At 43.6% G+C, this 18,106-nt stretch overlaps 1 protein-coding gene across 2 annotated transcripts in view; it reads left to right on the top strand.

Annotated features, from left to right (window-relative positions):
• ILRUN (inflammation and lipid regulator with UBA-like and NBR1-like domains) overlaps window positions 1-18,106 on the top strand; it is a 109,255-nt gene that overhangs the window by 86,625 nt on the left and 4,524 nt on the right. Inside the window, exon 4 of one of the 2 annotated variants that reach the window (XM_024766006.1) lies at window positions 685-788. In XM_024766006.1, coding sequence (XP_024621774.1) covers window positions 685-788 — 104 coding nt within the window. Of the gene's footprint in view, window positions 1-684; window positions 1,014-18,106 lie in introns of both variants that reach the window. The other variant, XM_024766005.1, reaches the window with a different exon arrangement.

Raw genomic sequence — 18,106 nt, 5'->3', positions numbered from 1 at the left:
TATCAATAGAAAGTCTCAGGCATACTAAATTTTGCTATCTTTTGAACACATAGATGGTGAAAATAGCCAGGGTGATATCTGTTCTAATATGTCAGGATTAGTGCTGGCTTACAACTGTGTCCTGGTGTAATTAATAACTCCCCCTTTTACTCTCAGTTGTCCTGGTTTGGGCAGGTCACTCTAAATTGCCCCAAAGTGTGTGTGTGGGGGGTGTTGATAAGTTGCAGTTTTAGTAAATATAAGCATTGTTTTTGACTCAAGAATTATGCCTGCCTGAGTTTTCTGAGTTAACCATGTACAAAATAAAGCAAAAACCGCAAAGAGCTTGTAATTCTGGAAAAATAGCTTTTGGGTTTCTATATATTGATCATTGTTCTCTGGAGTGATGATTTCCAAAATATGGTTATGCATCAAAATCAACTAGTAACCTTTTTACAGATAGTTTCATGGGTCTCACCATAGACGTCTGCTGAATTTGTACCAGAGTATGAATTTGACGTTACCAAAAATGTAGAACTGCATGCAATGCAAATGTACTGGATAACTTTGTCAGTAAGCTTCTAAACTAGCATGTAGAGAAACATTTCATCTTATGGTTTGGGTGGTGTTTGGGGTTCTCTGTGGTGGCTGCTTTGAGCCTTGAGGGTATGCCTGGCATTGACATGAATTGCCTTTTTGTTTCAGATGTCATCTGGGTCATTCTCAGTGTGGAGGTGGGTGGACTTTTAGGAGTAACGCAGCAGCTGTCATCTTTTGAAACGGAGTTCAACACACAGCCACATCGCAAGGTAGAAGGAAACTTCAACCCGTTTGCCTCTCCCCAAAAGAACCGACAATCAGATGAAAACAACTTAAAAGACCCTGGGGGTTCCGAGTTCGACTCGATCAGCAAAAACACATGGGCTCCTGCTCCTGACCAAACCGAGCAAGATGAGAATAGACTCTCACAGAACTCTGTAAATCTGTCCCCCAGCAGTCACGCAAACAACTTATCAGTAGTGACTTACAGTAAGGTAGGTGCCCTCGGAGAAGAGGAGAAGGGGTAGGTGGTGGGCCTTGGGATTTGTGATACTCCTTCATGGCAAACCTAGAAGCCTAGAATGTTCTTTAAGACTGCTTAGCTCTCCTGCCAATGCAACAGCACAAAAACCTACCCCTTCTCCCCTCCCCCCTCCCCCATCTCCATGTCCTGTGGATGTTACTCCATCCACATTTATAATTTACTGCTGTCTCTCTGCTCTGGTTTGGGTGCTGAAAGAACAGAGTTCTTTACCTTTAGCTTAAAAAAAAAAGAAAGTCAAAATATCACCAGCCATTTTTCCAGTGTAAATGCATATACCAAGTGTAGAGCAACAGCACACCTTTGGAATTTGTTCCTACTGTGTTTTATTGGTTTTGGGTGGGGTGTTTTTCCTGAGGAAATAGACCCAAAAAAAAGCTCAATTATTTATCCTAATGTTGTATCCTATCCAAATGTTGTTGGGCTTCCAGTTTATTTACCTAGTTTGCATGTCTTCTTGTTGATGTCTTTCCAGTCTCTTATGGCCCATCTACCTCCTCACCTACAACCCAGAGTGGCCCAAGTGATATTTTGACTTTTCATGTGTGAGGAATAAGTGAGAGAATTGTTTGTTAAGTTAATCATGATTTTAAATATTCTGATTGTTCTAAGACAGTCTTCTAGGTGTTTGATTTCTTGATCTGTTTCGCTATGCTTGATGATTAAACAGCACGCACCTTCCATACTCCGCCGAGTTGACTATGGTTCCTGGTTGTTGGTTTTGGTAGGTTGAATAAAGCCCTGATGCTAAGTGCTAACTGTTGTAGGTGATTTGTGTGGCAGGGCCTGTGAACATTCCTGTTCGTTCTTGTCTGATTAATAATGTGGTGTATTAGGCCCAGCCTCCCACCTATATAATCGTATAACTGTTAAGTCTTTCCTTGCTTTGTGTTGGCATTCACCCTCAAATTTTTAAAAATAATGTTTATTTGAGGGACAACTCACTCTGTTGTAAGAATGGCATTTTTCTGACCAGTGCCTTTATATGTGGTCTAGATCCAGAGGCAAATTAAGAAAAGAAACTTGGTGATATGAATTCTCTTTCTCCACAGGGACCAGTAAGAGGGACTTCATTCAACAGTAGTGCAACAGGATTGATTTATTGGTTGGATGGTCATTATAAAGGATTGTGTGGAATCATGTTAGTCATACAGGATATGAGAGAATTAAATTGGCAAGGCAATAAATGGCTTATATTTGAGGAAAGACTTCACATCTTAATACTCTAACAAAAGATTTTCCACTAAGTTCCTATTGCTCCAGATTTCTCTTCCTTAAATTTAACCCTCCAGGGTATGACTGTTCTGGGTGGTATAGGCCCTAGGCTAAGCATGCCCTGTTAGAAGGAGAACTTTAGGGCAGTTGAGTGTAATGGGAAGATGAGAGTTGGAGGAGGCAAAGCCAGTTGCTCCAGTGCTTTCTGTAATGGAAGCCTCTTCACCCGACTGTAAACTCCCTGGCTTAGCTATCACTGTAGTCTTAGGAGAGGGCTGGTGTTCCTGGCCAGTGCACTGCACTCGTTTTCCTGAGTTGTGAGCCTGTTAGTTGTTTTTCACTCCTTTAGGGCTTTAGGGACTGATACCTTTTAAGTCTGTCATTGCCCTGGCCCAGGGTGGGGTGGGGGTTGTCTGAATGGATTACCTACCAGCCTTAATTGAGGTCCTGCCATGCTGCTCTTTTTTGGAAGGGCTGGGCTATGGTGAGGCTATTGAGATATTTCTTGAGGTTGATGAACTCATGGTATGTTATGTAATTTTTTTCATGAACTCTGTAGAATCATTTAGAAATAGCATTTTCAAGAACCACAGAGAAAAGGTTCTCATTGGAGACGATATACAAGACTGTTGCCTATAATGCATTGAGAATATGGCACTTGGACCCCAAAGAGAAATCGGAGCCTCCTTTTCTTCTTAAGTTAAGCAGTCCTCTTAAAGCAAGTCCTCTGAAAGCATTTCTGGCTAAAGTTGAGTCAGCTCCACCTCTTAGGGCTCCTTAGAAATGGGGTAGGGTATAGTTATCAGTAAGTTATCAGTAAGTATTAACACATTAACACATTTCTGCACTGATGTACAGAGCAGTGTAGATTATTGAGTAAGGGAACTTGAAGAATAAAAGAAGTTATCCCTACCAACCAGCAGCTCACAGTACAGTAGGGGAGATGAAACACACATACAATTCAGTCAAGGTGAAGTATGAATTTGGTCAGTAGAGCACAGCACAGTCAAAATGTATAATTTGTGTGCATGGCTGGGGGTTAGAGTTACGGAAGGCAGAGATGAAGTAGAGGTGGAGTTGATGGAAAGGGCTTTTCAAAGAATGGACAGATTTGGAAAGACAGGAAGGATGATGGTAGGAGAACAGTTGAAGTGCTGAGGGCAGAATACTGAGTAAGGGATGTGTGGTCAGGAGATACGGGTGATGGACAGTGGGAGATACATTCAGTTGGTTGCAGTGTGTTCCTTTGGATGAAGTAATTTGATGAAAAAATTTGGGTGAAATAATTACAAATGGCTTCGAAAAGAATTGGAACTATACTTAAATGAATACCTTAAGGCAGAGATAATTCATGATTCTAAGCATTTGTGTTTGGCTTGAGAATATAGATTTATTTATTTTTAAAGGCAAGAATACTTGAGGTTCTGAAGGGCTATAAGTGGCAAGATCAGGTATATACTAGAGTTATTTTTTAACCGTTCCTATGTGCCAGGTAAGTGCCAAGTACTTTACATGTATCATCTTCATATTTTGGTAAGAAAATAAAAGCTCCGAGGGGCTAAGTAACTTACCTCAGTATCACACAGCTAGCAAGAGGCAGAGCTGGGATTCACATCCAGGCACCACGTTACTAAAGGTATTAGTAGGTGAACCTGGGCTTTCCTTAGATCTTCCTGTTGGGATGGAGGCTGTGTTGAGCGAAAGCAGTAACTGAGTTGATGAGCAGTGTCATCAAGATGTGAAAGAAGCAGAGTTAAAATAAGATAAGTGGCTCTAATGTAAACTGAGGATTGCCTGTGGCGTCTTTTTTTTTTTTTTTGAAGAGTTCCCCTGTTTGTTGAGTCTTTAAAGTAGTGATTTCTTTTTCTGGTTGATAAAAATAAAAACTTTTTAAACTCTCAGGGTGTACCAACCATGTGGGCTTAATAATAAATAGCCCTTTTTATTTATGAGTGAGTGGAAAGGATGAGAGCCCCCTAGAGCGCTAGAGTTGGGGCAAGTGTGTTCAGTTCACACCAGGTGCCATCTTTATTGAATGGGTTGGAGGAGTACCTGATGCCCTGGTATCAGGGATCACTGAGTTGGCAATAGATTTGATTTACTCTAAAGAAATTCCCTGCCTGCCCTGAAGGCTGGGAAAGAACATGACGCTCTTGGAAGCCCATGACCACAGTTTTAGTAGGCAGATACAGTTTCCTGCTGCCTCCATAGTTACAGTTTAACTTGCTAAGGTTGGTAGGATGAAATGAAAAGATTGCTTCATGCATCTTATGTGAGGGTTGGGTGAATGCCAACATAATGGCCCATCTGTCAGTGCCAGGAGCTGGACACCCCTGGAGCCCTTCCCCAGCTACCCTTGAATAACCCATAAGCTCTCCGGACCCAGTGCTCTGTGCCACAGGCAGGGGTGGTGGTGGGGAGAATGGGGGAGCTCTGGGTGGGAACGCCTGTCCTAGCTCCATCCCACAACATCCAGAGGGCCTGGGCCTTCCCTGTGTGAGAGCTGTCAGAGGGTCAGAAAGGTGAGCAAGTATATGTTGACCTGCTCCAAGGATTCATAAATCTGACTCCATGCTTTTGTTAAAGATTGGCTGGCCTCATTGTCAGCTCAGTTGTGGCTGACCTGTCCCAGGTGAACAATCAGACCAAGTATTGGTGAAGGTTAGGTGCTGTTTTAATGAACGCTTTTTATGTGATTAGCCCAAGAGCCTCTGAGGACAGTCACAGTAGGGTAGGTGTTCACTCTGTGGACTCAAGGCTAGTCTTGCAATGAATTCTAACTGTGACTCATCTCTGGAGGCTGGGACAGCTTCTGTTTGGACAGTGGTACAGTAGCAAAAAACAATCTGTAGAGGTGTGGAAGGAGAGAATAAGTCGTATTGAAATTAGGTACTTCTTTTTCTTACTTGCCAGTAATTTTCACAATTTCTCAATGTTTTCTAAGAAGGCCTTACAGAGGAATAAGACACCAACCAAATGGTCTTATACAGGACAGCTGGGAATAAGAGTGTGATACCAGGGTGTTCTTCAGGACAACCCAAATGCTTTGCTTTCTTTCTCTGAAGAGTAATGATTTACACTGGGGGAGCTGAAAAGAATCCCAAATTCATTTATTTTGTTACTTGGACTATGCATCTTATTTTGTGTTTGCTCTTATTTTTTTTAAAAAAAACGTTTGGAGCTGGTGTTTGTCATACACTCCTCCTTTAAACTGATTACAGCCTGAGCCACTGTTATTACTTCCGCCAAGTGCTGGTTCAGAAGGAGAAACGTGTTATTATCTTTGGGAGAGGTTCCTCATGCTTGTCAAGCGTCAGCCCCTGCCGAGTGCCATCTGCCCTGCCTGCCCACGTTTGCACCTGCTTCTCCTCCTCTCTCTCTCTGACAGTCACCCTTTAGTGTGTTTTGGATCTGGAGCTAGAGAAGTTAGTCTGCTTTTATTATATCAGAAATCAGCTCTTCTAACCTGCTGCTGTCTGTGTTGACTAAGGCATGGAAGAGTTAATTTCTCTCTGTTTAGGTTTAGAAATGTAGTAGAGGTTACAGGGAGAGGTTTGGAAAAGGCAGATATTTTGCTATATGGGCCTGAGGATGTAATGGCTTATGGATCTTATTATCTACTTTGAAGTAGCCAATCAGTTTAATATAATAATAAGGGATGAGTTTAATAAGGATGGGCCCAACATCTGCTCAGTTCAGAGCGCACTGAATTTGACCCAAAAGCAGGTGGTTGGTGTCCTTAGCTGAGCTAATGGCAATAGAGGGCAGTATAACCTTCCCACTGCCATGAAACCTGAGTCTTCGTTCTCAGGTGCAGACCCTTTCCCTGAAAGGTTTAAAGATGGCTCAAAGAGAAGCTGGAAGGAAAACTCGTGTCACTTGATATTCTATCCAACTTGTGTTCTCCTCTGGCAAGGGACAGGTAGCAAATGCACATTACTCCCAGGTGGCGGCCACGGGAGTGCAGTAATCAGAGCTGTAAAGCTACCGTTCATTAAGCACTTACTATGTGCCAGGCACTGTGCTGAGGATTTTTTAAATTTAATTTTTATTGTTAAAATGATCAATGTACATAATTTAAGGAGTCAAGTAGATCTACAAAGTTTATTACAAAAAACGCTAGTCACCTCCCTGCCTCCCAGCCCCCAGTATTTGTTCCCCAGAGGCAGAGGCAGCAGTTTGACATGCATGACTTCATTTAGTCCACACAACAGGACAGGCACTGTCATTATCCCTATTTACAGCTGCTGAGACTTGAGGTTCACAGGTTTCATGACCTGCCCAAGGTCATGCAGCTAGAAAGTGGTAAAACGAGGATATGAACAAAACCAGTTGTTTTTGACTCCTGAGCCTGCTCTCTTACGATCCACTACATTGCTTCCTAGTTACAAATAGTGTTCAGGTACGTATTTTTATCAGCTGAACTGACAGCTGTGGGCTAGGGAGAGCATGCATGCTTTCTGTAGTACACTGCTACATTTCAAATGAGGATCAAGCCAATTATTGGCCAGCTATTATGTGACTTCTCTACTGCTAAACCCCTTCTCTCCACAAGCTGTTATCTATGGAAGCTACAGAAATCAGCCTTTCTCTCCAGCCTCTATGAAGGGAAAAGATTCCCTAGAACCTCCATGGTCACTTGGGTTTAGATTTTTGGTTACATTGAAATTTCCGTTAACTCACTTTTGTGACAGCAGCACCTATACCTCTTGAAGTCACCTGTCTATTCCTGATTGTGGCCAAAAGATACAGTCTCTGGAGTTTTCCGTTTTTCTGTAATGAATTTAACATCTCCCTTTGAACATACTTAGTATTTTAAAACTAGAACATACTTAGGGGCGATCTAACTCCCTTTAAAGCCAGATTTAGTTTCTGCAAAGGCCATCTGGAGAAAGAATATTTTACAGTCAGTACAAGTCCTGAGGTGGAAGTTCACCTGGTTTGTTCAAGACCAGAGTGGGTAGGAACAGGGTAGAGGGAAATGAAGTCGGGGATGAAAACCAGATCATGGAAGGATTTGTGGCCTTTGTGAAGCTTTGGGCTTTTGCACTGAGGGACAGAAGGAACCACTGAAGGATTTTGAGCAGAGGGGTGATGTGGTCTGACTTCATGCCAGAGAGTAAAAGGATCACTCTCTGGCTCTCTTGTGGAGAGTACAGGGCAAGGATAGAAGCAGGGGACCAGTAGGGAAGTTAGTGCAATCATCTAGGTAAAGAGAATGGGTGTTTTGGACCAGATTGGTAGCAGCAGAGGTAAAAGAGGTCTGTGTCTGGATCTGGTTTGTTAGCTAGCACTAACAGGATTTGCTAATGGGTTGGAAGCGGGGTGTAAGAGGGAATAAATGATGACACCAGAGTTTTTGGCCCGAGCAAATAAAAGGGTAAAATTGCCATCCACAGAGAGAAGAAAGGCTATGGTAGAGGTGGGGAGAGATCAGGAATTCATTTTGGGTACATTGGCATCCAGATGGGAGGTATCAAGTAGGCTGCTGTATATCCAGATTGGACATAGAGTTTAGGAGAGAGGGTTTGGGTGGAGATAAAAAAATTGGGAGTCATTTCATGTGGATGGTATCTAATGCTATGAGCCTGGCTGCAATGAGCCTGGCTGCAATCCACAAAGTGATGAGTCTATGTAAAGCAGGGTTTTCTCAGCCAACAGAGTAAGCCTATTGACATTTTAGGCCGGATGCGTCTTCTTTTGCTTCAGAGGGCAGTGTGGTATGGATCTTATGCATCGTAAGATGTTCAGCAGCATCCCTGGCCTTTACCCACTGGATGCCAGTAGTACCTCACTAGCCCCAAGTGTAAGAGCCAAAAACATCTCCAGACATTGCCAAATGCCCCCTGGGGCAGGAGCAAAACTTCCCTACTTGGAAACCACTGGTATAGATGGAGAAGAGGTCCAAGGACTGAGCTTAATGCTATCTGTCTAACATGTAAAACTGCTGTTACTCAAAGCACCTCTACTGCATTTATTCTTATTCTTAATTCACGACACTCTTGTAACTTTTGTAGTTAGTTATACTCTTCATTTGACAAAACAATAAGGAAGTTGTAAGTGACTTGCTCACATTCACACAGCAAATTGGGGATGGGCCATGGGCTGGAACCCAGGGAACCCAGTTGGAGCCTCGTGTTCTTCTACACCACACTATGCTGAGGCTTGCTGGCAGAAGCAAAGTTTGTTTGCTGTTCTCTGAAGGTAGTTTATACACTTAGTGTCAGGTTGTAGAGACCTTCTTGTTCATCTTCAGGAGCTACAAAAGAATTTGTGACCAAGAAGGAAGCAGTGCCCAGCAACTGAGGAACCTGCCCCTTTTCGCTGGCAAATTAGCACATTCTGTACAGAAGGGGTTTGCCAGGAAACTCTGGTTTAATGATATTAAGATGTCTCTCTTTTGAAAACCCTGAGGAACCAGCAGAGTCCTCCCAGCCTTGTTGGTGTTTGCATTGGCATGGGTCATGTGTGCATTTTAAAAATAAGCAAACACTGTGAGCCTTAGAAAATGTCTTTTGTTGTTTGTAACATTACTATCTGACTGAGAATAAAAAGTATTTCCAGGAACTCTCTCTTTTGTACCTCAACAGCTTCAAAGTAGAACGTTCAGCTCCATCTTCTTTGCTTTGGGACTCTGAGCATTGTTATAGGCTGAGCTGATGCTGGGCAGTCTTGTAGCTGAAACAGAGCTAGTGTTCCCAAGATAGCATATTTTACTTCAGTTGTAACGACGTATTCTTTTCCCTGTACTCTGAATTTAGCATTTTAATTTCTGATGAAAATTCTCAAAGTGGGACTGGTGAAATTCAAGCAGATAAGTATAATTCAAAAGTATGAGGTTACATAGCCTTATCCACCAGAGGGCAGACAGCAGAAGCAAGAAGAACCACAGTCCTGCAGCCTGTGGAACAAAAACCACATTCACAGGAATATAGACAAGATGAAAAGGCAGAGGGCTATGTACCAGATGAAGGAACAAGATAAAACCCCAGAAAAACAACTAAATGAAGTGGAGATAGGCAACCTTCCAGAAAAAGAATTCAGAGTAATGATAGTGAAGATGATCCAGAACCTCGGAAAAACAATGGAGGCAAAGAACGAGAAGATGCAAGAAATGTTTAACAAAGACCTAGAAGAATTAAAGAACAAACAGAGATGAACAATACAGTAACTGAAATGAAAACTACACTAGAAGGAATCAATAAAAAAAAAAAATGAAGACAGCCTAAGAGACCTTTGGGACAACATTAAACGCAACAACATTCGCACTATAGGGGTCCCAGAGGAGAAGAGAGAGAGAAAGGACGCAAGAAAATATTTGAAGAGATTATAGTCGAAAACGTCCCTAACGTGGGAAAGAAAATAGCCACCTAAGTCCAGGAAACTCAGCTAGTCCCATACAGGATAAACCCAAGGAGAAACACGCTGAGAAACATAGTAGTCAAATTGGCAAAATTAAAGACAAAGAAAAATTATTGAAAGCAGTAAGGGAAAAACAACAAATAACATACAAGGGACCTCCCATAAGGTTAACAGCTGATTTCTCAGCAGAAACTCTACAAGCCAGAAGGGAGTGGCATGATATACTTAAAGTGATGAAAGGGAGGAACCTACAACTAATTTCATTTCCTCTAAGATCAGGAACAAGACAAGGATGTCCACTCTTACCGCTATTATTCAACATACTTTTGGAAGTCCTAGTCTTGGCAATCAGAGAAGAAAAAGAAATAAAAGGAATACAAATTGGAAAAGAAGAAGTAAAACTGTCACTGTTTGCAGATGACATGATACTATACATAGAGAATCCTAAAGATGCCACCAGAAAACTACTAGAGCTAATCAATGAATTTGGTAAAGTAGCAGGATACAAAATCAATGCACAGAAATATCCTGCATTCCTATACACTAATGATGAAAAATCTGAAAGAGAAATTAAGGAAACACCCATTTACCAGTGCAACAAAAAGAATTAAATGCCTAGGAATAATCCTACCTAGGGAGACAGAAGACCTGTATGCAGAAAACTATAAGACCCTGATGAAAGAAATTAAAGATGTCAGAAAATCTACAAACAACAAATGCTGGAGAGGGTGTGGAGAAAAGGGAACCCTCTTGCATTGTTGGTGGGAATGTAAACTGATACAGTCACTATGGAGAACAATATGGAGGTTCCTTAAAAAAACTAAAAATAGAATTACCATATGACCCTGCAATCCCACTACTCGGCATATACCCAGAGAATTTCACAATTTAAAAAGGCACATGCACCCCAGTGTTCATTGCAGCACTATTTACAATAGCCAGGTTATGGAAGCAATCTGAACGCCCGTCGACAGACGAATGGATAAAGATGTGGCACATATATATGATGGAATATTACTCAGCCATAAAAAGGAACGAAATTGGGTCATTTGTTGAGACGTGGATGGATCTAGAGACTGTCATACAGAGTGAAGTAAGTCAGAAAGAGAAAAACAAATATTGTATATTAATGCATACATGTTGAACCTAGAAAAATGGTACAGGGGCTTCCCTGGTGGCGCAGTGGTTGAGAGCCTGCCTGCCGATGCAGGGGACACGGGTTCGTGCCCCAGTCCGGGGAGATCCCACATGCCGCTGAGCGGCTGGGCCCCTGAGCGATGGCTGCTGAGCCTGCGTGTCCGGAGCCTGTGCTCCGCAATGGGAGAGGCCACAACAGTGAGAGGCCCGCGTACCGCAAAAAAAAAAAAAAAAATGGTACAGATGAACTGGTTTGCAGGGCAGAAATTGAGACACAGATGTAGAGAACAAACGTATGGACACCAAGGCGGGAAAGCTGTGTGGGAGGGGTGATGAATTGGGTGATTAGGATTGACATGTATACAGTGATGTGTATAAAATTGATGATTAATTTTTAAAAAGTGTGAGGATTTGTGTCTGGTGTAGATGCTCAGGTTTCAGTGACTTGTTCTTTGCTAAGTGTGCTCTGATTGTATTCCAGCAGGACCAGGTGCACAATGTAAAAGGCTGCTGTACATCAGGGGAAAGTATGGGCTTCCTTAGAGCTCGACTGAAAGCGAGACCCTTTTCAAAGCTGTGGACATTCATCAAAACTACTTTAACAGGGGCTTCCCTGGAGCGCAGTGGTTGAGAGTCCGCCTGCCGATGCAGGGGACACGGGTTTGTGCCCCGGTCCGGGAAGGTCCCACATGCCGCGGAGCGGCTGGGCCCGTGAGCCATGGCCGCTGAGCCTGCGCATCCAGAGCCTGTGCTCCACAACGAGAGAGGCCACAACAGTGAGAGGCCCATGTACCACAAAAAAAAAAAAAGTACTTTAACAGAGAGAGGTTTGATATTATTTAGTCAATAAGGGAGGCCTCCTAGGTTCCTCAGCCTGTGCTAATACTTCCTTATTGTCAAAGAATTTACTGTCTGATTACTTAGATGTGACTAGCTCATAGGAAAGAATGAGACCAGTAAAGATGGAGTATATTGAGTTCCAGATGAGTTTTAAGTGCTCTTGAGTTTGGAGGAAGGAGAAAACAATGAGGTTTGGAGTAGCCAGGAAAATGATACCTTGGTGAATGATAGGTTCAAGCTGGGACTTCCCTGGCAGTCCAATGGTTAGAACTCTGCATTTCCACTGCAGGGGGCACAGGTTCGATCCCTGGTCGGGGAACTAAAATCCCACATGACATGCAGTGCGGCCAAGAGAAAAAAAAGAAAGAAAGAAATGATAGATTCAAACCGAATTGGAGGGAAAAGGAGTCACATGCAGGAAGGCCCAGAGACATTCACAGGCAGGGTGTGTTCAGGGGATACTGGCCAGTCTGATTGTGGTGAGTGAGGTGTGCTTAAAGAGGACGGGGTGAATTTTGGAGGAAGACCTTTGAAAGCCAAGCAAAGAAGAGTTCACCTTTAATGGGAGAGGAATCAGAGTGCTAGCAATGCTTTTGAGCAGGGGGGTGGCAAGATGAAACCAAATATGGCTGAAGGAAAGACAGTTTATTCTCCCTCAATCAGCCAGCCATTGGCTGGGGTGGAGGTGCGGGGAGGTGATACTGTGAATTAATTGTAAGAGAGGTGGGGGAGACAGTGGCATGTAAGGAAAGTGTACAGGAGCTTGAATGGAAATTCTGAGAGGAATTGGGACCAGAAGCCTCACCCTGTGCCTCAGGACTCCCATAGTACAGCACCAATGGCCACATGGCCGGGAACTTGGATAAGTGTTCTCTCCTTTTAGGTGTTCTCCCCAGTGAGACTCTTATCACTTCTTTCTTCCTTTCTAGGAATCTCCTCTACCCTAAGAGATGGCCATGAGAGAGCCTGCATCTCACCTGGATTCTAGCACACTTGCTATTACATGAGATCTTGGGGACTAGAATTTCAAATAGCAAATAGCCTTTTCTGAAGTTTTTAATGAAAGGGAAGTCAAACTCAACCAACATCCTTCATCTCCTTGTAGGACTTTAAATAATATCTTTTCATTCACAATTATGTTTGAGTTTTATTCTTCCTGGTGATTTTCTTGATTTGTCAGGGGGTAGGTGAAGGCTCTGGGAGTTCCCTTTGGCCATGGGGAGCTTGGGGGGATGGGAGAATGAATGACAGAGGAAGAATGGAAGGAGGATGGAGGATGTCTGGAGGGAGGATGGAAAGGTGGATGATGGAGGAAGAACAGAGGATGGATGCATGGCAAAGGATTGGATGGGTGGTTAGAGGGAGGATGGATGGATAGATGTGAAGGTCCCCAGCAGGACTGTAGAAGTTAGTTAAGAGCAACAGAAAAACTGTGTTACAGAGATAAGTATAAAAAATGCTTTTACAGGGCTTTTTAAACAGTTCACCACGCTTATAACTGAGTTACGCTTTTAAGCACAACTTTGGCACAATCAGTAGGCTGTGAACTGAGCCTGCCCCATGAGCAGCCTTCATGCATAAAAGTACGTTTATTTTCTTTTCTTTGGCTTGTTCTCATACTTGTCTTCAGCCACTGCATCTTTGAAATTTTGAGGACTGTCACTTGAAAGTGGCTTGAACACCAGTGTTAAAGCATCTGCAGAAGTTCCCATCATGATGATCTGGCCCTGATATTCCACCAGCAAGCCTTCTTGTGCGGTCAGCATCCGTCGAGGGAAGGGCGCTGCTTTGAGTGCTCCTGAGAGAAGAGTCCTCATTGCCCTGCCCATTACTCCAGTACAGACTTGATTTCTAATTAATGAGAGACAGGTGGGTTCGATCAGGGCTTGGTCAGTCTCTGGCCCTTGCCAGCCAAGCCAGCCCCATGAGCAGGGCCTCACCACACCATGTTTGCAGTACAGGATCAGGACAGAACTTAATACTAAACCCTGTATTCTTCTGTGTTTGCATTCAGTGTACATAAATGATACAAAAGGAGCACTAGGTGGGCGAAGCGCAGACTGGGACTGGCCCAGGAAATGAGAAAGGAGGAGGAGGGCCCTGGTGGTGTTATCTGATGCTGCCATCAGTATACACTTCGAGAGCATATTATTTCACAGTCATGCAGCAAACGCTCCTCTCTTTTTATTAACCAGTGTGAACCTTTTTATTTATTTAAATCAAATCACAAATAAAAGCAAAATAAGACAGGTATGTGAAAGTTTTCATGTTGTGGTGCTTTATCTAAACAGGCTTTCATATAGAAAGAGTACCCTCAAAAGCCCTCGTAAGACATTGTTGTTTCATTAGGAATTTTAGCCTTCTTTTTTTTTTTTTTCTCCTGGAAGGTTAAACAGAGATGGCTCAGCAGTGCAGAGTATTTCACAGTTCATTCATTCATTCATTTTACTGACACTTGTGTCTTACTATGTGCAAGGTACAAATAACTGGCAGAAACAGGTTTCACTGGACTTTCCTGACGGTCAGTCCAGTGGTTAAGACTGTACTTCTAATGCAGGGGGTGTGGGTTCAATCCCTGGTCAGGGAACTAGGATCCCATGTGCCACGTGCATGGTACGGCCAAAATAAGAAAAGAAAAGAAAAGAAAAAAAGAAACAGGTTCCACTGTCGTAAAAGGGCAGCTTTCTCTTCTGATAGCACTGTACTCCCTACTGCTGAACATTGATGAGTAAATGTCTAAAAATATTCTAGCTGAGGGACTTCCCTGGTGGTCCAGTGGGTAAGACTCCATGCTCCCAGTGCAGGGGGCCCGGGTTCAATCCCTGGTCAGGGAACTAGATCCCACGTGCATGCCAAAACTAAGAAATCCTCATGCTGCAACTAAAGATCCCTCATGCTGCAACTAAACATGCTGCAATGAAGATCCCGTGTGCTGCAGCTAAGACCCAGCACAGCCTAAATAAATAAATAATTTTTTTAAAAGTTCTTTAAAAAAAATACATTCTATCTGAAACAAAATAGTTTCCTGTTTTTTTAGTACTCCTTTTTGGAAAAGTTATTTTGATTTCTATATAATTTTAGGAAGAACTTTTAAGTTATTGTAGGTACCCACTCACATAAGATCAGTGATAACCAAATCACCGGCTGGGAGTGACTCTACTATTCCGCAGGGGCAACTATAAACTACTGTGAAAAACAAATCAAAAAGATAGTTTTTATTTTTAGTTTGCTTTGAGGACAGGCCCACAAGTACTGGATCTTAAATTGTCCTTTCAGGAGATTGTGATGAGTGAAACTGAGCTTGCTTGTCTTTTATAAGTGTTCTCTCTTAAAAATATTTTAGAAAATTAGCCAAATTATGACTCACAGTAGTTATTCCATTGCAGAAGTTCAGCTCAGGACCTGGCCCCACTACCGTAATCATTCAGCTGGCTTGAAGTCAAGGTCTCTTCCCAGACACCCACGAGTAGGGAGGCCCCTCTGTCTTAGCTGGCAGGTATGGAGCTCCCAGGCTTTAAGAGGGCTCGCCTGCCCTCTAGCCAAGTCAAATTTAGGTCCCAGGGCTCACAGCCATGACAGCTGTTCAGTGAAAGCTTAGGGAAGACTGAGGCAAACAGGCAACACCTCAACCCCTGTGGACCTAAAGGCTGTCTCTCCTTCGCCAGGAACACTTTCTTGTCCCCTAGCAGATGTGGGGCTACTCCCAAGAAATGTAGCCTTTGAAAAGCCATTTCTGTGCAAGTTGACCCTGGGGAGCTGCTCTTTAGACCTGGAGTCAGATAGAGGAGTTCTTTTCTTGGCTTGGTCATTTACACCCTCTATTAATATGCATAAATCCGGCCTTGCTGCTAGTCCCTATATGGTGAGAGGTGAATCCTCATAGAGAAGAGGGTGGTTTTCTGCATCAAACTGAGTTTTGTATTCATGCTGTGATGGCCTCCATTTCTGCTTGTAAGAGTTTAATTCAGGGCTTTGTGTGGTACCATCTGATGCATCCATCCCTTGATCTGTTTTCCTTATTAGTGGCACACCTGTTATAGGAGAGATATCAGGGATGCCACCAGGTTAATGAAAATGTTTGGCATTTGCTTTTCCTGTGGGTAAAAGTTGAAGAGTTGTTAGGCTCCAGAAGACAGTGAACACTATCTGTATTGCCAAACCCTACTTTTGGGCTTGGGTTGGAGACATTAGCCACCAGAACCTGTTACATGGGGTCTTGGAACTCCAGTGGAACCTGAAATGTGGATGGGCATCTCGTTTCAAATATACCTTCATCCCACTCTTAAGAAAGGCACTTCCTGCTTGGCCTCCTGCCATCGGATGCCCTGGACAAGCTGTTCTTGGAATCTCCGCCAGGCTTTTTCTCTATAACTGGTGTTGCATTGCCTGTGTTCTATGATCCACTTGTGACACCTGTAATCCTGCATGTGGGGAGTCTAGATGATAAAGTAATTCTGAGATAGAATTGGCTCCCTCTCTCTTTCTTGAAGTGATAGTAATTTATTTGGGGGAGAAGGAAAATAGAGCTTGTTCCTCAAGCCATGTTTCTGCGCCAGTTAAACATCAACAACTCCAATATGCCATTCTCTGGATGAAAGGGAATTAGATAGCATTTTTCTTTCCAAAAGGCACAGCACCTCAGTCAATAAATAGAGGATCAACATTAATTCTTAATCTAAACTAGTTAAATACTACACTGAATGGTCTAAGGGCCAGGGCATTCAGGTGGAAATCTGAAAATGCCCATGTCTGTATTGCTGTCTCTGCCAATTGCATGGGATCCATTTATCTGTAAAATGGGAATGCACGACAGCTCCTTGGCAAAGTCATGAACTCCCTTCTCCAAGCATTCCAGACAAGTCACAAGGCTAGTGCTTGCTTTATAAAGGCCTATGTGAAGAGTGTGGAGCTTTGGTCTGGAAAGCAGGTAAATTTAGGGTAAAGGGGGAAAAAATTCATAGAAAACAAATGCTGTTTGTTTTTCTGCTTTCTTTTCTCTGTGCATGTTTTCCTGCACAAAGACTTTTGAGCGTCTTATTGGTTCTAAATCGTATGGGAATCTGAGCCTTTGTTGCTCTCCTTGGATTGTTGGGATGAATGAATGTTGGTTGGGAAGTACTGAGAGCAGCTTGTGTTTTTTTTTGTTTGTTTTTTGTTTGCGATACACGTGCCTCTCACTGTTGTGGCCTCTCCCGTTGGGGAGCACAGGCTCCGGACCCGCAGGCTCAGCGGCCATGGCTCACGGGCCCAGCCGCTCCGTGGCATGTAGGATCTTCCCGGACCGGGGCACGAACCCGCGTCCCCTGCATCGGCAGGTGGACTCTCAGCCACTGCGCCACCAGGGAAGCCCAGCATCTTGTTTTAAGCTTCTTTAATTTCCATCTCTGGGGCCTGTGACCCTCCAACCAGGCCCCACAAAATGGAGTCTGAGAGCCTTTAGCTGGTCCGGCCCACACTTGTTTGAGTGGGTGGGTCTCTGACTACTGACATGGTTACAGTCTCAGCTCGCCTGCTGGAGGCATGGTTGACTTGGGGCTGGCAAACGTGACATTTTAACGACCACTGCTTTGCCTACCAGCTCTGTGCTCTTGATCAGGTTACCTCACCTCTCTGAGCTTGGAGAGCATACTTGTCTCAGTTTATCTTTGTGAGAATTAAAGAGAACATGTTCAAGTGCTCCAGCAGCACCTGGCGGCACGTAGTTGATGCTTTTTCAGTGTTGGCCTGCCTGTCTCCCACATTCAGCTCTTCAGCGATACCACCAAGCAGCTTGAGGCCTATTTCTGGTCTCTTGAGGCTTTTTATGGAGGGAGAAAAAAAAAAGACAAAAGCAATTTCAGTGCTTTCCACTGAAAAAAACTGGGAGCTTTAATCTCATGCTCCCTATTTTTGGCAGCTTTGACCTCTGGTCTAAATAAGCATGACCAAAGGGCATTTTTTTCTTAGAACACTGTTTTTCAACCTCCTGAGCTAGGTACTTTATGTCAACTCCTAGAACCTTAAATCTGGAAGTTTTAAGGAGGAATCTGAGATCCTATGAGGGGAAGGGACTTTATTCATGGTCATTTGGTGTGCTAGTGCAAAGCGGGGATCAGAACCCAGATCTCCTTCTCCCACTTCTGCGTGACCCGCAGCCCATTGCAGTGAAAACTGTGAAGGTTGTGCATCTCTAGCTGACCACTCCCAGGGAGCCCAGCCTCTTCTGGGACCTGGGAGGCTGTGACCAGATGGATGGCATGACACAGACACTTGTGTCCCCAGGCCTAAGCGGCTGTTTAAAAACTTGGTTTGGAAGGGCCAATATTCTTGTGACTTCGAAGGGTCTGGCACTCCAGGTAGTAGTCAGAGAAATACCTGTTCTCTTTCAATTATTAATTCAACAGTACTTGCCGGGTGCTTGCTCAGGGACAGGTGCCATGCTAAGTGCTAGAGAGATGGCAGCAAACAAAGTCATACTGGAAAGGGATTCTAATCATTGGCAACCCTGCAACC

The sequence above is a fragment of the Neophocaena asiaeorientalis genome, unplaced genomic scaffold (genome assembly GCF_003031525.2).
Source record: "Neophocaena asiaeorientalis asiaeorientalis breed wild unplaced genomic scaffold, Neophocaena_asiaeorientalis_V1.1 scaffold46, whole genome shotgun sequence".
NCBI classification, from domain to species: domain Eukaryota; kingdom Metazoa; phylum Chordata; class Mammalia; order Artiodactyla; family Phocoenidae; genus Neophocaena; species Neophocaena asiaeorientalis.
This window is presented reverse-complemented; position numbering and strand designations above follow the sequence as displayed.